This window comes from Myotis daubentonii, chromosome 3, assembly GCF_963259705.1.
Source record: "Myotis daubentonii chromosome 3, mMyoDau2.1, whole genome shotgun sequence".
Lineage (NCBI taxonomy): Eukaryota > Metazoa > Chordata > Mammalia > Chiroptera > Vespertilionidae > Myotis > Myotis daubentonii.
Window position 1 is genome coordinate 58,274,635 of NC_081842.1, and position 21,797 is coordinate 58,296,431.

The 21,797-nt window shown below is 37.8% G+C and overlaps 1 protein-coding gene across 2 annotated transcripts in view; it reads right to left on the reverse strand.

The window, feature by feature from the left end:
* SLC49A4 (solute carrier family 49 member 4) overlaps window positions 1-21,797 on the reverse strand; it is a 73,038-nt gene that overhangs the window by 34,586 nt on the left and 16,655 nt on the right. For both annotated transcript variants that reach the window (XM_059687663.1, XM_059687662.1), the window contains exons 3-4: window positions 11,838-12,103; window positions 4,802-4,931 (exon numbers count right to left, since the gene is read on the reverse strand). In XM_059687663.1, the coding sequence (XP_059543646.1) occupies window positions 4,802-4,931; window positions 11,838-12,103 (396 nt within the window). The remainder of the gene's footprint in view (window positions 1-4,801; window positions 4,932-11,837; window positions 12,104-21,797) is intronic.

The window sequence follows — 21,797 nt, forward strand, 5'->3', positions numbered from 1 at the left end:
CTTACTCATGAAAACAGTCATTTGAAAATTAGAACATCAGAATCAGAAATAAAAAATAGTTGTCAGTTCGTTAATAAAATCAAAGTTCTTTAAATTTTTTATTTAGTAAGAATAGTCTTTTTTGTTCATATTGTTTAAAATTGTCAATGTTTATTACATCAATGAATTACCAACATTATTTCATAGAATGATGTAGGTAGGTTCAATTTTAAAAAAGCTCTATTTGAAAGGATAAATTACTGTTGCTTAAGTGGGTACTGGACTTATCAGGTGATCACTTTATAAGTTATATAAATGTCTAATCACTATGTTGTATGTCTGAAACTAATATAATAATATGTCAACTGTAGTTGAAAGATAATTCAAATGTTAAAAAAATTATACTTTCTCCTCGAACAAGTTAGAAAAAAAGATTAAAAACAAATGTATAATTTGCTAGTTTTACCATTTTCAGAAAGTCGTTTTAATTTTTGTTTTATTATTATTTGTTTTACTATTATTTTTTAGATAATTATTTAATAGGCAATACAATTCAAATGGCTCACAATCAAACAGGGAAAATAGTATGGGGAAAATATCTCCCTCTATTCCCTCTTCCCCTCTTCCCACAGTTCTCAATGTTATCACTTTCTTTGGTAACTTCCCAGAAATATACAAAACATACAAAATATATATTTCCCCCAATCTTTTTACATAAATGATAGCATAGTACAACCATTTGCTGAATTTTACTTTTTCAATTTAAGTCTTAAAGCTCTTCCATAGTCAATACATACAGAGCTTCCTCATTCTTTCTCATAGCTGCATAGTATTCCATTATGTTGGTATATCATAATTTATTTATCCAGCTCCACACTGTAATATAGACATACAATTTTACATTTTATATAATACGTAGTTTACTATTTTTGTATATGTATATATAACATAATTTTATTCCTTTGCTCTTCCTGTTAGAAGAAGGAAGCATCATTTATGAAGTAGTCTTGTAAAACCAAAACCAAAGCAAAAGCAAAACCTTGAGTTAGAACATAGCTCTGACTACAATTTACAGGAAATACAAAGAACAGAGAAACATGGCAAATTACACCATAAGGAAGCAATCCTCAAAACCTAGACCCTGGAGACAAAAGAGTTGGCTCCTCAACAAAGAAATTACAAGGGTGAGAGAGAGAGGAAAGGAAACCTACAGATTGTAATGGATTTAAGCCAAATGCAGTATGTGAACCTAATTTGGGTCCTGATCCAAACAAATTGTTAAAAAAATTTTATGACATTTATGACAATTGGAAATATAAACTATGATGTCATATTAGTAAACTACTTTTTTAAAGATTTTAGGTGTGATAATGGTACTATATCTTAAAGTGTCCCTATCTTTTTAACATATATTACACATATTGAAATATTTATGGATGAAATGACTTGTCATCTGGGATTTGCTTCATGATACAGGAATGGGGGAAGTAGGTAAAGTAGAGCTGAAATAATATTAGCTATAAATAGGCAACTGTTGATATTGGGTAATGGGGACATGGAAGTTGAACTATTCTACCTTTGGATATTTCTATAAATTCCCCAAATGAAGTTATTTTTTTTAAAAAAAAACATCTTACCATGTTTAGTGAAAAGAGTAAAAAAGAATGAGATACACAGACAGATACACATTAAATGCATTTGAAAGGTGGCCTGGGAAAGGGAAGGGAAGAGGAATGAAAGTGGGAAATATAAATAAAAGAATGAACAAGTAAATAAATGAGTAAATGTGTTCATCTGTCCTGAAGTAAAGAACATGTTCAACTCAACTCTCCACCCTTGAAGTTTGAAAGGCAAAAACAACCAGCACCGTCATCGAACATTAAACCAACACATAAATGGAGAGAAATGTTTACATTAGGTTACACAGTTTAAATGCATATTAAGAGATGAGAATGGTATGAATAGTACAAAAAAATTGTGGTGGAAACCTTAGCACATAACCATTGCTTCCCTTCACCACCTACCCCAGATAATGCAATTAGTCTAGAAAAAGAAAACAATTATTCCAATGAATCCAGGAAATAAAAAAGTAACCAGGGTTTCTTGGAAAGACCAGAGAAAATTTAAATTACATTGGTAGGCTAGGGGAATACAGCATGGCAGGCCCAAAGAACTCCCCTGAGGAAGCTCTGTATGTACTGACTATGGCGAGCCAAAAGTAGAAGCAAGCAATTCTGCAGAGTAAACAGTCGAATATGGGAGAGACAAAGGAATGTTAACATTAATGAAAATGATTTTTTTTAAATAAAGAAAAAAATCTTACATTTCATGGTTTACACAGAAAATAAAGATCTTGACTCTGGGGCAATTAGAAGCAAACAGAGGGTAGTCAGAGTGATAATTTTAAGTTGTTTTCCCTTCTCAGAACAATATTTTATGTAACTTATTTCATTAAAATCAATCCTTCAATGACCCCACATTTCCCACAGAATAGTCCAAAATTACTAATATGGCATAATATGACCCTAATCTACCTTTGTGACCTACCCATATATATGTACATATAGATAGACTGAAACTCTCACAAAAGATATATATCATTACTATAAATGATTCAATAATATTATTCTATTTTATTCTACTTTAAAAAAAAAAAAAAAGTAAAGATGGTCAACCTTCTTTCATTAGTTGGCTGTGAACCAAACTTGAAAAATAATGTTACATAGCTATGCTAACATGGTGGTCACAAGCCAGATGTGGCTATGAAACACTTGAAATGTGGCTAGTGCAACTTTAGAACTAATTTTAAATGCAACTTTTTTTTTTTTTTTTTTTTGGTAGAACTACAATTCACTTTAACTGCTGCACTGGGTTAGATATTGTAGTGTGCATGTTGTAGTATGTGTTGCTTCTAGTATTATAACCTGTCACTGACCTTCTTGGTGTCAGTGAACTAACTCAATTCTAAATATTTTTTACATAATAACATTGTAATTTGCTTATCTAAATGTTTTATAGAGAAAAATATGAGACTGGAATAAAATATGTTGCAAATTTCGTAATGAATAGCAATTGCAACTTGCTGCAGCAGAGCAAAATGATGTCTGCTGTGTAAAACAAATTTTAAGATAATTAAGTGGATAATATTAAGAGACATGTTCAACAAATACACAATGAATTTTATTAAGAAGTTTCCACGAAAGTGAAGTGAAAGATCTTCAATTAAGGCCCAAACAATTGTCTGTAGAATATAAGACCTCTGAAATAATATCACAGATGCAATGATTCCAAGCTTGAAAAATTGCAGGTGCGTATTTTTAACTTTAGATAAAATAGTGCAATGTGGGAGACACTGCTCAATTGTTAATATAACAAAATTTAAATGCAGACCAAGTATTTCTAATGAAAATCTAGCATCTGAATTGAGATATGCTGTAAGTAAAATATACACCAAATTCCAAAGATTTTGTATGAATAAAAGAATATAAAATACTTCATTAAGATTTTTTAATATGGATTACATGTTAAAATAATATTTTAGATATACTGGCTTAAGTAAAATATGCTACTAAAATTAATTTTTACCTATTTATTTTAATCTTTTTAAATGCAACTACTAGAAAATTTTAAATTACCTATTATGTGGCTCATATTATAATCCTGCTAGAGGCCCGGTGCACGAAATTCGTGAGGGTAGGGTCCGTAGGCCTGGCCGGCGATCAGGGCCTGCCGGGGCCTTCCTTCCCCTGGCTGCTGGCTGCGGGCCAGGGCCTTCCTTTGTTCCATGTCGCCCCCTGGTGGTCAGCACACATCATAGCGAGCAGTAGAACTCCTGGCCGGTTGAACTCCCGAGGGGACAATTTGCATATTAGCCTTATTATATAGAATTAGGTAATATTACTGTGGACAAAAAGACATAGTTTTTGACCACAGGGTCTTATCATCTGGTGGGAGAGGAGGACTAGAAAAGAAAGAACCAACCAGAGAGAGTTGCTAATGAATCACTAAAAACTTATTATAACAAACTGGGGGAAAACTTCAAAAGATAAGTTCTAATGGTCCAACTGCAAATCATAATCACCAGTGATGGTCTATATATCCAAAGAATCGAGTTCAGTACTATAGCATTTGAGCCTTCAAGGGCAGAATTTAATCTAATTACAGTTAAATTATACCAATAAAATAAAATATTAAATTTCTCAAAGTATGATCCTACTGGAGGCATATAAATATGCACTATTTATTTTATTCACTTGTTATTTTAATGTGTATGGAGAAATACAAAATGGCCCGACTGGTGTGGCTCAGTGGTTGAGCGTCAACCTATGAACCAGGGGGTCACGGTTCGATTCCCAGACAGGGCACATGCCAGGTTGCTGTTTCTATCTCTCTCTCCTTCTCCTTTCCTCTCTGAAATCAATAAAAATATATTTTTTAAAAAAAGAAATACAAAATGAATAAAAAGAATTTACATAATAGAAAAAATATAATAAACACATAAAATTCATGATTTCACAGATACTATTATGTGATATGGCTCCTTATAAATCACTTAAATTAAAGATTTAATTTTTAAAATGTTAAATAAATAACAATAGAGATAGAGAAGGGAAAAATTATGGAGGTTTTTGTTTTGGGCAACTTTTTAAGATAGATTTCTGATAGGAAGTCCCATTAAAGTATTTAATCCATTTTTTATCAATTATTTACAACCTGATTAATAGATTGCTGAAAAATTACTATTTTAAATTATCTTAAATAAATGTGAAATTCTTTTTAAAGGTGCTAGTCAAAACCACTCAGTAATTCTAAGTGCATTTACCTTAATAATCTACAAAAGCTCCGCCGATAACTCAGTCGCTGACTAGCTGCAGCAACACTGGGAGGAAGGGGAGGCCGGGGTGGGAAATAAGCGAGAGTTGCAGAAAATATTAAGCAGACCACTCCAAATTCTGAAAAAAATAAGAACATAAAAAATAAAATGTTAACCAGATGACACAAACAGTTCAACATTTCAATTATTATTTATCTAACAAATATTTATTGAGCATCAACTAAGCACTAGGCATATGAAAATAGGCGAAACATAGTACCTAACCAAAATAGCTCAGTCTTGTGAGAAACATAATATGTCAAGATAAACATTTCAGCAGGTCATAGGTAAGAAGTCCTTCGGTAAGCAATGAAGTATGGTGGTACTATGGTGCACTATACAGACAAAAAGATTGAGGCAGTAAGCAAAGGTTGCTCTATGGAGAAAAAGGAGGGGGTCTGGGTGGAGGGGGGCAAAGAGGGAGGAAGGGGGAACATCTGTAATAGTGTCAACAGCAGCAAACATTTTCCTCATCCCCCCAAAATACCACCTTTCCCATTAGCAGTGACTCCACTCCCCACCCTCATCCTCCCCAGCTTGTGGAAACTGCTAATCTATTTTCTATCCCAGTGGCTTTGCCTTTTCTGAATATTTCATATAAAAATATAGATACAATGAAAACGAAACCCACAGTATTGAACTGTAAGAGATTTTGAAGCAGGTCTGGGATGGTTGTCTAATATGCATGGTCCTCATAAATAAAAAATATGAGAAAATATGTAAGAAGAGATCAGGAGGCTTGGTTGATCAATGATATGATATTCTGATGTAGGACTGACTCGATTTACAGGCTATATGGGAAATTTGAACAGAACAGGAAAGCATCCTATCTAATAAAAGAGAAAAATGGTAATTGGCGTACGATGATACCCTTTTCATTGGCTAATCAGGGCTATATGCAAATTAACTGCCAACTATGATTGGCAGTTAACTGCCAACTAAGATTGGCAGTTAACTGCCAACAAGATGGCGGTTAATTTGCATATGTAGGCACAATGCAGGGAGGCGAAAGGGAAAGCAGGAAGAAGCCCCCTGCCACTGACAGTGATTGGAAACCCAGGGGGGAGCTAAGAGCTGGGGGGCAGGGCAAAGGTGGCCCTGGGGCCGCCTTTGCCCTGCCCCCCAGCCATGATCGGAGAATCAGGCGCCTTTTCCGCCCTGGCCAGTGATAGCAGGAAGTAGGGGTGGAGCCAGCGATGGGAGCTGGGCACGGTCGAAGCTGGCAGTCCCGGGAGCTAGGGGTCCCTTGCCTGGGCCTAAAGCGGAGCCCACGATCACGATCACGGGGCCGCTGCAGCTGTGGGTCCCCGCTGCCCGGGCCGGATGCCTCAGCCAGAGGCCTCAGGCCTGGTCAAGGGGCCGATCCGGTGATTGGTGATCGGAGGGTGATGAGGGTCAACTCCTCTGGCCGAGGCATCAGGCCTGGGCGGGGGGCTGAGCCGGGGATTGGGGGGATAGGATGGTCCCCTTGCCCAGGCCTGAAGCCTGGGTCAGAGGCGTCAGGCTTGGGTGGGGGGTGGAGCAAGCGATCAGAGGGAGATGGGGGTCCCCTGCCCAGGCATGATTCCTGGGCCAGAGGCCTCAGGCCTGGGCGGGGGCCAGAGCCAGTGATCGGGGGGAGATGGGGGCCCCCTGTCCAAGCCTGACACCTCTGGCGGAGGCGTCAGGCCTGGGCAAGGGGCCGATCAGGTGATCGGAGGGTGATGGGGGTCAACGCCTGAGGGCTCCCAGTATGTGAGAGGGTGCAGGCTGGGCTGAGGGACACTCCCCTCCCCACACACCCAGTGCACGAATTTCGTGCACCGGGCCCCTAGTACAAAATAAGAAACCAAGAGACAGAAAGTAAAATTTATAAACACAAGACTAGCTACTGCAGAATATTAAACAATCAGAATTAAAATGAATATTGCAACAATCTTAGTGTGGCATTATCACAGGAGGAAAGGTTCCTAGCTATCCCGATTATTCCCTCCAGAGATTTGTCTCCTAGAAGTCCCACCTTTTGTTAGCTGTGCTTAATTTAGTAGAAATGTCTGGAAGCCTTAAAGTATATACCTGTCTATGCTACCAATTAACTTGGAATTTGAATGAATCACTTACTCTTTCTGAGCCAATAAAGGGTTTGGGTTAAGTGATTTCCAGGGACTTTTCAGTAGGATAATTCTAATTCTAGGGCTATATTCTTTGCAAAAAATACAACATTCTTATGACACTTAGCCACAGATAATATCTTTATTCTTTGTCAATCTGAGAAGCAACTAAAGTTAATGAATTGTTTTAATTTACAGTTTTTATTTATTAGTAAAAATGAATGAGCATCTATAATAATAAAAGCATAATTGCTAATTAGACCAGGATCAAGGATCCAAGCCACTGAGGCACCATGGCTGCGAGGGAGGTAACTTGAAATTGGGAAGTGTGAGTTCTTTTTCAAGATTGTTTTGGCTATTCACCATGGCTGTGAAGGCCTACTCTTGCACGAATTTCGTGCATGGGGCCTCTAGTCTTCTATATGCTTATTGGCCACTTGTATTTCTTCTACTGTGGTTGCCTTGTTCATATTCTTTACCCATCTTTCTTCTGGCATTTTTGTAAACAGCTTGAGATATAATTCACATAATATACAATTATAAACATGACTAGCTACTGCAGAATATTAAACAATCAGAATTAAAATGAATACTGCAACAATCTTAGTTTGGCATTATCACAGGAGGGAAGGTTCCTAGCTATCCCGATTATTCCCTCCAGAGATCTGCACTTTTAAAGTGCACAATTAAATGGTTTTTAGTATATTCACAATTGTGCAACCATTACCTTAATCAATTTTAGAACTGTTTCATCATCCCAAAAAAGAAACTCTGTATTCATTACCTGCACAAATATCCCAGGCCTAGGTTACCACTAATCTACTTTCATTATCTATGGATGAATATTATGGACATTTCTTATAAACAAAATCATATAATTTGGGGGTTTTTGTGACTGGCTTATTTCACTGGCATGTTTTCAGGGTTCATCCATGTTGGAGCATATATCAATACTTTATTATTTTTTTGCCAAGTAATATTCCACTGAGTAGATATACCACATTCTTAATCCATGTAATTGACAGACATTTTGGACTGTTTCTACATTTAGGTCATCATGAATAATACTACTATGAACATTCATGTACAATTTCTTGCACAGATGTGTTTTCATCTCACTTGGGCATATACCTAGAAATGAAATTGCTGGGTCATATGGCAATTTCTGTTTAACATTTTGAGGAATTGCCAAAATGTTTCCAAAGTGGCATTTTATATTTCTACTAGAAGCCTGGTGCACAAAATTTGTGCACTCGGGGTAGGGGAGGTGGTCCCTCTGCCCGGCCTGTGCCCTCTCGCAGTCCAGGATCCCTTAGGGGATGTCCAACTGACAGCTTAGCACCGCCTCAGAGGCAGGAATGGTTCCCACCACCACTGCTGTGCTCGCCAGCCTTGAGCCTGGCTTCTGGCTGAGCGGCGCTCCCCTGTGGGAGTGCACTGACCACCAGGGGGCAGCTCCTGCATTGAGCGTCTGCCCCCTGGTAGTCAGTGCGCATCATAGCGACCAGTTGTTCTGCTGTTTGGTTGATTTGCATATTAGCCTTTTATTATATAGGACCAGCAACGTATAAGTGTTCCAATGTATAATATTCCCACTTTCTCACCAACACTTATTTTCAATTTGATTGATTAAAGCCACCCTATTGGGTGTAAAGTTTATCTCATTATCACTTTCATTTGCATTTTCCCAATGACTAATGACAGTGAGTTTTTTTTTCAGGTGCTTGTTAGCCATGTATATATTTTCTTTAGAGAAATGTCTATTCAGTCCTTTGCCCATTTTTTAATTGGGTTGTTTAACTTTCTGTTGTTGAATTGTAAGTTTTAAAAAATATATTCTGGTTAAAAGTTCCTTTTCAGATATGTAATTTGAAACTATTTTCTTCCATTTTATGGACTGTCTTCTCAGTTTGTAGAAGGTGTCCTTTGAAACACAAAAGTTTTAACTTCAATGAAATCCAATTTATATATTTTTTTCTTTTGTCATTTGTGCTTTTGGTATCCTTTAAAAAAGGCTTTGCCTAACCCAAGGACATGAAGATTTACTCCTATCTCATCTTATATAAGTTAATTGTTTTAGCTCTCACATTTTAAGTCCATGATCCATTTTGAGTTCATTTGTGTATGGTGTAAGGAAGGGGATCAAATGGATTCTTTTGCAGGTGGATATCCAGTTATTCTAGTAGTGTTCATTGAAAAGACTTTTCTTTCCCCCATTGAATTGTCTTGGCACCCTTGTTAAAAGTCAATTGCACATAAATTATGCAGTAGTTTATTTTTTGGAATCTTACTTCTGTTCCATTGACTTATATGTTTATCCTTATGCCAGTATAATCCTGTTTTGATTAGCGTAGCTTTGTAGTAACTTGAAATTGGGAAGTGTGAGTTCTTTTTCAAGATTGTTTTGGCTATTCTAAATCCCTTGAATTTCCATATAAACTTTAGAATCAGCTTGTCAGTTTCTGCAACAAAGGCAGCCAAATATTATTTGGGCTTGCACTGAATTTGTAAATAAATTTGGGGATATTAGCATCTTCACAACACTAAATTTTCACATGGATTCTCTTTCCATTTCTTTAGGTCTTCTTTTAATTTTTTCCAACAGTGTTCTGTTGTCTTTCAGAGTGCAAGTTTTACCTTATTTTGTTAAACTTATTCATAAATATTTTATTCTTTTTGAGGCTATTGTAAATTGCATTGTTTTCCTAATTTCATGTTTGGATTATTCATTGCCAATGTACAGAAATACAATTGATCTTTATATATAGTAATCTTGCATCCTAAAACTTTTTTTTAGAATAAACTTGTTCATTCTTACTGAACTTGTTTTTTAGATTAATATGTTTATGGATTACAGAGGATTTTCTACATTAAGATCATTTTCAAAAGAGATAGCTTTGTTTTTTCCTTTCTGATCTAAAATGCCTTTTATTTCATTTTCTCAGTGATCCTAGTTAGAACTTCCAACACAATGTTAAGTAGACATATCAAGAGTGGACATACTTATCTTGTTCCTGATCTCCAGATAAATGCATTCAGTCTTTGACCAATAACTATGATCTTATCTGTGGATTTTTCATATTTGTCCTTTATAGATGGTGCAAAAATAGACATCCTTGTCTTATTCCTGATCTCAGGGGGAATGCATTCAGTCTTTGACCAATAACTATGATCTTATTTGTGGGTTTTTCATACATGCCCTTTATTAGGTTGAGAGAGCTCCTGTATCTATTTCTGATTTGTTGAGTGTTTTTATCTTGAAAGTGTTGGATCTGTCAAATGCTTTTTTTTCCCTCTCATCTTTTAAGATGATCACATGGTTTTGCTCCTTTATTCTACTGATATGGCATATTACATTAGTTGAGTTTTGAATGTTCAAACAACCTTGCATTCCAGAAATAAATCCTATTTGGTCATGGTATATAATCCTTTGTGTATGTTGCTGGATTTCGTTTGCTAGTATTTTTTTTCAGGACTATGGCTCTATATACCTAAGAGATATTGGTCTATTAGTCTATATTTCACTTATGATGTGTTTGTCTGGAATAATTCAGTGTAAGAGTCATTAATGTTTTAAGGTAGCAATTCTAGCAAATGTTTTTAATGGAATGAAGGTTTTGGGATAATATTTCAGGAAGGCAGATTGGAAAATATAAAAGCAATGAAGAAATAACTGGGAAGCTTTGAGTAGGTTATCTGCTATACCCAAAAGTGCCTAAAATCAAATCATTTGAAGATATAATCATTGCTTACATTTTCAATGAAAAGAATGATATAACTGAAATGAAGTTTAAAATTTGTTTCACCTGCTTTGTGTTTTATTTTCTTATTTAATTTTACAATTCAATTTTTTTTCTTTAATAGGAGTCAAGTGGGTTAAATGCTTTATATGCTGCCACTATTTCTGTTTTCCCTTTTATTCCCTTCAAACCATATTTTGAAATGTAAATCTCACCATGTAATTCTCTAGCATAAAATTCTTCAGAGTATGGCCACTGCTGAAAACGTGGTGAATTTCAAACCCTTTAGTCCTGTTTACAAGGCTTACAGGGCCTGGCTTACATCTCTAGCTTCATCCACTCTCACCACACCTAAGCCACTCTGGGCTTTAAGTTGCTTGAATGTAGCACTCTCTCTCCCCTTACTGGGCTTCTCTCTCTGGTTCTCCCTCTCTGGTATATTCTTCCTCCTGCCCATTGTACTTGGCTAACTCTCTGCCATCCCTCAGTTTCCAACTTAGATGCTGTATCTCTGGGAAGCTCTACTTGACCTCCAAAATCTGGGTTAGGTGTTCCACTTCTCAGCTCTTAGAACAAGTGTAGGCTTTTGGTTATAGTACTTACTACCCTCTTTAACAGCTGTTTGCTTTCCTGCTTGTATCCTTTGCGACACTATAAGTTCTATGAGAAGAGGAACCATGTTTACCTCAGTGCCTAGCACAGTGACAGATATATAGGAATGTAAAATATAGCTGTCAAATTAATAAGTGAATAAATTAATTCAAAGTTTATTATAATCTGGTCCCTTACCTTTCCAGTCTCATTTTCTGCCACTTGCTATCAACACCTAAACACAAATACTGAATCTACTGTAGACATACCAAGTTACGTACAGTTCCCGCCTCCGAGGCAGCACTCCTAAGCAAGCAGGCAGACATCCCCCGAGTGGTCCTGGACTGTGAGAGGGTGCAGGCCGGGCTGAGGGACCCTCCCCCCCCAGTGTATGAATGTCGTGCACCAGGCCTCTAGTATTATAAAACAAAGAAAGCACATATATGCATATGTATATATTAGCCCTCTTAAGTATTTCATAAGTGATCTGTTACACAAAAGCAGAGTGAAGATGACTGGGATAAAAGACAAAGTATAACAGGAAGGAAATAAACTTCAAAATACCTGCATATAATACAGTCTCTATACGGTCTTTAATGTGGGCCCTGCTATTCTCGGATGCAAGAAGAGGCGATGTGCCATTGGGAGCTGGAACAAAAAGCGGTCCAACTAAAAATGCACATGCTCCACCGAGATAACTGAGCATGGACGCGATAGCTGTGGCAGTGGCTCGTTCATCTGCAGAAAACCACGTTGTGGACAGGAATGGAGCTGCATTCATTACGGTTGGGCCTGCCAATCCATTTAAAAGCTGTCCTCCATGGATTAGTCTGGAATTAAACAAATTAAAAGGCTGTGAGGTAGGTAAAGCAGGCATTTTCTAGACAAGACAGTAGCCAAACAGCAGTTAACTAGGGCAATAAGAATACATATCTGTAAATAATATCCCACACCTGAAGGGTAAAGAATATTGACTCTCTCTGAGGAAGGTTAAATACAGTAATAGTTATCCCTTATTCATTTCACAAACATTTACTGAAGCCTATGATTTGTGCAACACACCAAACTAAAGACTTCCAAATAATCTTGTTTCATTTGTTATAACACTATGTGGGAGCTATTATTATCCCCATTTATTGAGATGTGAGAGCTTCACGTAGAAAGAATAAGAAACATGCCCACGTGCTAACAGGCAAAGCTGAGATTTAAGTCTGACTCCAAAACCCATACTCATAAAGAGACCTAGCAAGTGCTACCAGCCCTACAAATGAAACAGTTATTTAATGAGCTCCACATTTCATGCCTACTCTGTACCAAGCGACAGAATTATAAAAACAGAAAAAGTTACCACAGTACCTTCTAATGGAAGAGGAATTAGTGGAAGAATCAGATGACGTGATGTGCAACTAACTAGCTGAACGGCACTGGGTAATGTACCTTTGTGGGAGTCCCTTTCTTCTGCCGTAAAATGAGGGGTTAAGTTGCATAAGCAGGTACTAAGCACCTGTTAGGTTAAGGGACTGTAATCACAGGATCACTAGTTCTCGTTCTCTGACTCACATGACTTGTAAGGGTTGGTGAAGAATAGTTTCTTGCTTCCATTCCACTTGTTCTCTTGCCCACCTTTTCTCGGCATTCTAGTCAATGCTTCATCCTGTTCATTGCTGAGCAAACCCTTTCCCAGCATTTCTTTATCCATCCCTAACATTCACATACATTCACATTCATGAATAGCCTTGAAGAAGAAAAGAAGCCAGAAGTCCAAAAAGGAGATGAGTCCACTGTTTTCTGTCTTAAAGGTAAAGGAAAGGGCAGGGACAGTATATGTGACATATACATGATAATAACTACTTTTTGTTGTTGCTTGTTTTGTTTTTTAATCACCATATGGGCGTCAAATCCTCTTTATAAAAAATTACCACCTTAAGTTACTTACTTAAAGGTTTCTTAATGCAGAAAGAATAAACAAGTATATGAAAGAGAGGTAGGGCCTTAATGTAGAAGCATAAGTAAGTGGGAGGTAAAATATGTGAATTAGGTCTGCTCACATCTTTGTAAATGTTGGAAAAATTATTTGAAGGCAAATGGTTTCACATGTCATTATTAAATTAAAGCAACTAAAGACATTTTAAAATCTTCTTGTGTAAGGGGAACTATTTTCTAGATGACAAAAACAATTTAGTGTTTATAAATTGAATGCCTCCTCCAAAAGTCAGTGGATACCAAGCTGTCACACAGCAATTTCATCATAAAAGTATTCTTGAAACAATGTCACTAAGTGGTTTTAATCATGACTCCCATAATCATGACTCATTATGGCGCAACAAATAGACAGCACAGGATGGCTCATATAGGTAACTGCTTTGATATTTAATACTTTTAATAAGGTGTTCCTGCCGAAACCGGTTTGGCTCAGTGGATAGAGCGTCAGCCTGCGGACTGAAGGGTCCCGGGTTCGATTCCGGTCAGGGGCATGTACCTGGGTTGCGGGCACATCCCCAGTGGGAGATGTGCAGGAGGCAGCTGATCGATGTTTCTCTCTCATCGATGTTTCTAACTCTCTATCTCTCTCTCTTCCTCTCTGTAAAAAATCAATAAAATATATAAAAATAAATAAACAAACAAACAAACAAACAAATAAATAAATAAATAAGGTGTTCCTGAAAGACTCGTCTCATCTGGAAAGGGGAGGGGTGGAAGAAGTACATTTTATTAGTCCTAAAAATGTTAAGAATAGAAGGAGAATAAGGAAGAAACAACCCATTAAAAAGACAAAACAAACAAAAAAAAATGACAAAACAGTATGAATCCTCAAAGTTAAGGTTAAAACTAAAGTTATTGCCATGGCTTAACATTTTGGCACTCTTCTGCGGAATCATGAATTGACTATTTTCCAAATAGCAAACCTAAGAGTCAGAACATGTGAGCTTGCGATAATGTAAGGATCATCCAAATCCAGTTTACTCAATTCTCATATCAGAGTATTCCTCACTATAGTGTGGTACATGTGCTCAAGTAGAAACCAAAGCAGGTATGATACTAGGGGCATTCAATCTCTAAGGTCACTGAACTTGGTGGTGGTGGTGGTGGTGGTGGTGGTGGTGGGGGCGGGGGTGAACCTAGAACAGTGTTGGTGAACCTATGACACGAGTGTCAGAGGTGACACGCGAACTCATTTTTTTGGTTGATTTTTCTTTGTTACATGGCATTTAAATATATAAAATAAATATCAAAAATATAAGTCTTTGTTTTACTATGGTTGCAAATATCAAAAAACTCCTATATGTGACACGGCACCAGAGTTAAGTTAGGGTTTTTCAAAATGCTGACATGCCGAGCTCAAAAGGTTCGTCATCACTGACCTAGAACATATGTGTATTATCACACTGAAAAGTCATCTCGAATTAAAACATGCTGATTTTGTACTTTAAAATTACTTAAATTTAAATAATTATGTGTATTTTGTATTAAAAGTCATCACACACAGACACACCCCTCACAAATGAGCTCAGTAGAACTGGGACCTCAGTTGAACAGGATCTTGGGGTTACTCTCTGAATTCATGGGAAACCTGGCAAGGAAACCCAATTCCATTCTTACCAGCATCTTTAAGTTTTCCTGCTCCTTCTCACACTAGTATCCCAGAGCCCCTCAGGGCTTGGTAGTTACTAATATAACTGGTTATAAGCACTGTTGTCCTGGTAACCATGATATAACACTAACTTGTATTATCAAGAATTTTATGTTTGCCTGACACTATTTTCTGCTACCTACCATTAACAACTCTATTTTATAAATTGTTTATAAATATATATTTAAAAATAAAATTCAGTTTTATATATAAAATCTAGTTTCCCATAAAAGAGTAATGCAAAATTAGAGGCATGTTTTCTGGAAAAATGCTGGCCATAAGACATAATAAAATCTATAAACTTTACAATGACAACGAAGAAGATGAATAATTTTAAATTATTCATTATAAGCTGTGTTGTTAACTCATTCAACAAACATACTGAGTATTCACTGCATATTGGGGTAGGTATTGTGATAGGCTATGTATACTGGAACATAAAGTTAAAAAGGTAAAGCCCCGCCCTTAAGAATCGCTGAAAGTAGTTGAAGCCCTGCACCAGGAATATAAAGGAAAGTAAGGCAATGATTAGTCCTACCCCTAATGCTGCGGGCCTCTGATGAGAGTACCAGTGGAGGTCCCTGTGTGTCCTCCTCCTCCTCTGACCTCTGGCTCTGATCTATAGCACCAAGGGCTTCACAGGTATGCACATGACCAGCTCCATCCAAGCACCATCTATCCCCTTCAAACAGCTGTCCCTTCGGCATAGGGAACACGCACGAGGCATGCAGTCTACTCTTGGAAGAACAGACCTGGGAAGGGGGCCCGTTGCAGGGATTTCTGGGGTCTGTGTAGTTAGATAGCGGTCAGCAGGGGTGAGGGGACACACACACATTTCACATTTCCTTGGCCCTACAGACTCCTCAGCTCATAGGGAACGGCAAAACTAAAGGAAAACCAGAGTGGGACACTTTCGAGCATGGAGTCCAGGACAAGGACCCTTTGGCAGTGATGGCAACAAGAGTGCGGCTACAGAGGAGAGGGTGGTTTGGAGAACTGGTCCTAGCCACACTATATGGCTAGGTGAATGACTGGATATTGGGGGGTAGGGGGAGGGAAGGCCTGCAACCATATCTCTGTAAAAATGTTCAGTAAGTTTTTTAACATAGGTTAGAAGCTAAGGAAAGAGGTCTAAGCTAATAGATGTACATTGGGATTGGGAACAAAAACTGGAGAATACCAATATATATATATTTTCTTTTTTTAATCCTCACCAGAGGATATGCGAAGGGAAGGGAAGGGAAGGGAAGGGAAGGGAAGGGAAGGGAAGGGAAGGGAAGGGAAGGGAAGGGAAGGGAAGGGAAGGAAAAGAGAGAAAGAGAGAGAGAGAGAGAGATCAACTGGCCATCCAATCGCCACCCCCGCCCTCCCACACCCACACACACACTCCCCTATTGGGAATCAAATCTGAAACCCAAGTATGTGCCCTGACCAGCAAGAGTCAAGAAAAAGGATTGAGAAGGGGCAATTATAGAGCCAGGAAAAAAAATAAAAGGAAAGATGAACATTATAGCAACTGAGAAGAAAAGGGTATCAAGAAGATGAGAGTGAGTGGTTGATAGCATCAAAATTAACAGAGAGATTGTTTAACTGAAATGTGACCACTGGATTCGGCAACAAGGAGGTTATTCCTGATCTGAATAAAAGCAGTATGCTTCCTGAGGAAATGGAAATTTCAATTTAGACTATTCATACTTGTAGTTAGAAACAGATGCCAGAACAGAAGTTAGGTATATAAGCTTAGCAATGTGATAAAGAAAAGCACGCGGCTTAAATGAACAGTCTGGGCTGAAAAGTCTCTCTGCCTTCATGAAATGAAAGATAAATGCACCTCATTATGATTGTCTTAATGCTTTCTAAGCACGCGTGGAAGAAGTTGGCTTTCAGAAATTAATACTTAGCGATCTGGGCTGACTGTTAAAAATAATGCAGATAAACAAAAGAAGAGTGATTCACAATCTCCAGTGAAGTGAAGCGAATCGTATAACCTAATGTCTATTTTTGTGTGTCATTACGTGCTTCAGTTTTGTTTTGCAAGTAACAGTTAAATTCCTTGTGGGTAAGGACCATGGTTTCTGAATTCCCAGAGTGCTTCATGAAGAGCTGCAGCAGTGTGGACGCTCTCTAGGAATGCAGGGACTGATTCAAGTAGAGGCAGGTAGGGTCACTGAGATACATAGCTAACCTGCCCTTTAAAAATCTCAGTTACCTTTCCTGGCCGGCGTGGCTTAGTGGTTGAGCATGGACCTATGAACCAGGAGGTCATGGTTTCGAGTCAGAGCACATGCCTGGGTGGCGGACTCGATCCCCAGTGTGGGGCGTGCAGGAGGCAGCCAATCGATGATTCTCTCTCATCATTGATGTTTCTATCTCTCTCTCTCACTTCCTTCCTCTCTGAAATCAATAAAAATATATTTTAAAAAATCCCAGGTACCCAACACATGCATCATGTCAGTTGCACTTGTAGATTTTAAACTTTTCAAATTCAGCAATATGAAAAACAAGGTGATTAACAAATATTTGGAAATAAACCTTTTTAAAAAGACACTCAGGGTGGTAAAAGCAAGGCCAACACTTTAGTACTGTCCCAAGCACAGTGGACTTGGGAAGGATGAGAAGTTAAGAGCGTGAGGAGGCAGTTTTGTCTCCTGGGCAATAAGCTCTGCAGCAGAAAGGGAGCACCCTGGAAATTGACTAATTAATTCAAGGGGTGAACTCTTGCTTCCTCACCTGAAACTTCGTGCCTGATGAAGTAGGTGTACATTCAGAGTTAGGGGATAGCAAGTCTGACCTTTGCAGGCCAATCTGTGACAGATCAACCCAGTCTCCTCTCACTGACCCCTAAACTTACTCCCTCTCCCAGTCTCCCACCCTCCTTTTTTCTCCCTCGGGTCTCTTTCCTTTTCTCCTTACCTAGCTTCTGCCTGTTTCTGAGGTCTGGTTTGTGCCATCCCCATAGGCCCAGTAGAAAAGTGGATAATAGATAGGGGCATTTCCATAGAGGCTGAGAGGAAGATTAAAGATTCGTGAATTTCTCCAGCATCAGCAGAACTATACCGTAGAGACTGGGAAGGCCGAATGCTGCCCACCAGTGTCAGTCTTGCTGAGGTTTGCTGGCCTGTGGTAGGCCAGGGGGACTCCTAAATGGGACTCACCAAGTCCTGCCCTTGCCTGGGTACTTTCTGCCCCAATTAGTGCCCCTGCCCATAGAGAGGCTCAGGCCTGGTGGTCTGTGTGGTATTTGTGTACAGCTGCATTCCCTTTTGTGTTATTCAATATTCTACAGCTTTTCAAAGAAATGCCAATAGCAAAAGTTCAAACTGAAGATCTCTAGTTCACATTTTCTAATGTACTTGACATTTCCATTTGTATTTAATGGTATTCTAATATCCTAACCTTTTACTTTCTGATCTCCTGAAACAAACACCTATCATTCCTAAATTATTTTCTACTTGGAATAATCTATATATATAAAAGCCTAAGGGTCTTTATGACCAGATGGTAGCTATGACTCACACTGATCACCAGTGGGCAGATGCTCAACACAGGAGCTGTCCCCTGGTGGTTAGTGGGCTCCCACAGCCAAACTCCCACGGTTGGTCAACCTCCCATGGCCCCTCCTCCCAGCTCCTGACCTCATCAGCCCCGATCGCCAGCCAGGCTGAGATACCCCACCCATGCATGAATTTGTGCACCAGGCCTCTAGTATGATATATTAACCTTACAATTTTTATAGCTGAAAGAGACCTGAAACCTCACCTAGATAACCCACCCTTCTCATTTTATAGAAAAATTGAGTTCCAGAAAGGCTATTACCATGTTTAAAATAACACTCATAATTTTATAACTTTCCTTACCCCTAAAGTATTGGGGGGAACTCCAAAGTCATACAATTAGCTAATGGCTGAGCCAGGACTAGTAAGCAAAATTAGAAATGATTTCATCAGCCCACAAATTTCTCTATTCTTCCACATGGTCTCATTCTGAAGGTTCCCTGTTAATAATAGTAATAATAAAAATCATTGATTGCTAAGACAACCTAAGGTTCTCAGATCCAAAGGCATACAGTAGCTAGTATATTTTTATTATGTGCATAAATCTACTTTATAAACCTTCAGTTTATTATGACTAGCATTGGTGATAACATTGGAGAGTCAGCTTTTTAGAAACTTAGCAGATACAGCATTAGTGTAAGTACAGCAATCTTAACTTAAATTATATGTATTTTTAATATGAAATAATTTACAATCTATAAAAATACTTCCCTCTAAGGCTCAAGATGCCAATGGCTCACAAACATATTTTCTAATTCTTAATCATTGTATATCAGAATAAACTCATGTGTTATAGAATTTCCTGTATATTGAAAATGTCAGAAGTGCTAGAGTTTTCCTTTATGTAGCCCAAGAAAAGATAGGGCAATAAAAAGGATCAGAGATGTTATGAATCAATTACAGGAGAAAGGAAGTTAGGAAGGACGAAATAGAGATAATGGTGGGAAGGAAGTGAGCCCTTAAAGACTGTTATCACAGCCTCAGTTTTCTTTTATAAAAATCTATTTCACTTTTGTATCTTTAATAATCTTGGCCAATTAAGATTCAATTAAAAATATCTATTGAATATCTATTATAGTGAAGGCACCTGAAGCTAGACACCAAAGGGAATACAAAGATGAGTATTACAGTCTTGTCCCTAAAGAAGCTTATAATTACTTATCAAGTACCAGTTATAGAAAGTACAGAAAAAACACAGAAAAAGAATATTGGATTAGATATCAGAAGACTCAGCTTCTAGTCTTAGCTAAATTTATTAACCATGTAATCTTTGTTGAATCACTTATTCCCTTTCTGTTCTATCTCACAGAGTTTTTATTAAGGCCAAATGCAATAATCTCTCGGCAAGGTACAGGGGGAAATGAACTGATCTGAGAGATGTCAACCTCCTCACATTTGTCTCATAACTTTTTTCTTGTCTCCTACCTTATATTTTGTACTCTGAACTTAAAAGTATATATACTCATAGTAGAGGAGTACAAAGAGAAAAAAAAAAGAATGCATTCAGTAATGCAGTTAAGTAACTCACACAAGCACTACTAATACTTTGGGTTTTTTTTTTAATCTTCTTTTTTCTTTCATCCCCCCCCCCCCCAATCAATACTTAAGCATAGGTAACCACAGATATCATATAGAATATATAGTTTTATGCACCAAATATTTTTAACTTTACAGTCTATCATAAGCATTTTATCATTTCACTAAAGATTCTCCATAATTTATTATCATAATCATAATGGCTCCATGGCAGTCTATTATGCAGATGTACAAAAACCCACTTAAGCATTTTTCTAATGTTTGCTACTTATTTGCTAATATTAATAATGCTGTGTGACCATCTTTGTATGTAAATATTTGCCACTTTCCAAATTATTTCTTTAAGATCAATGAAACTCTTTGGAAGCAGCATAGCGTTGACTTGCACAAAACAAGACAGCTTGGTCAAGTACAATCTGGCTCTCTCTGGCTTTTTTATTTATTTATTTTTTATTTATTTATTTTCTCCTATAATGTGGCATCACATCCATCCTTTCAAACCGCCCGGGGAGCCACTCGGGGCACATGTAGGAAAAAGCACATCATGCCAATGTCACCTTTTGTGGTTTCATGATTTTCAAACTGAACTATATCATTGCATCCTCTCCCTTCACAGATGTTTGTTTTTGGTGAGTTTTTTTTTAAGCCATGCTGTGACCTACAAGCAACCTAAATACCTACCATTTCTGACCCCCATGTCCTCTGTGTCAAGCTGCTCCCCAAAATGGACTTTCTCTCCATCTGTACAGATTTGTTACACACTTATATTTGCTTCTTAATAACAGGATTTATATTAGCACTCATGACCATTGGATACAGTGACATCTAACTGTCCACAGTCCAGCTGACCTTTCACAAGTCGTTCTTGTGTTCTGAAATTTTCCAACATGTATGTGATTTATGTAACTCCGTAGCGACATAAATTGCCTTGGGGCTTACAGAGATGAACTATTATGTTTGCACTAAGATTCGCTGGGAGTGGTAGGTGGACATATCTATATATCAGTCAGCACTAACCGCCTTTTGTACATAGGAGACTGATGAGACTATTTGTTCTAACCCACAGCATTTTACTCCACTTGCAAAGAGATGAATTTGGCACTTTTTTCAATATTCTTTGTTTTTTTTTTAATGGAAGTAAGAGTTTGTCTCTCATTTTAGGGCAAATGATAATTAGAAAGATTAAACTAGACAGATAGTTTAGGTGGAGTATATTTTTAAAACTAAGAACATGTATATTGGTCCAGTGTTACCAAGTTCAAAAAAAAAAGATCAATGAAACAAAGGTATGAACATTTCAGCCCTCATGAAACTTACTTCAAAACTGATTTTCAAAAGAGTTTGTAGTAATTTTCATTCCCCTCAGTAGTGGATGACAGGATGTGCCTTATCAGCACTGAATATCACTAAAAAATTACGCATACATGCACACATGCACGCACGTGCGTGCGCCCGTGCACACAATCACACACACACACACACACACACACAAAAGTAAGTTGGTGTACTAGTTTTCTATTTCTCTTATAACAAAGTATCACACACTCAGTAGCTTTAAAACAACACTAATTTATTATATTACAGTTCTATAAATCAGAAGTCCAACATAGGTCTCACTGGGCTAAAATCAAGGTGTCGCCATGGCTGTGTTCCCTTCTAGAGGGAAGACATTACAAAACAGTTCTAGAAAAGTTTATGATTGCAGATGCCTAAAGCAATCCTCAGGTCCTCCAATCAGCACCAGGCGTGACGGGGCAGCACCCAAACCCCCGATCGCCCTGCAGCTCTGTGTGTGACAGGGGG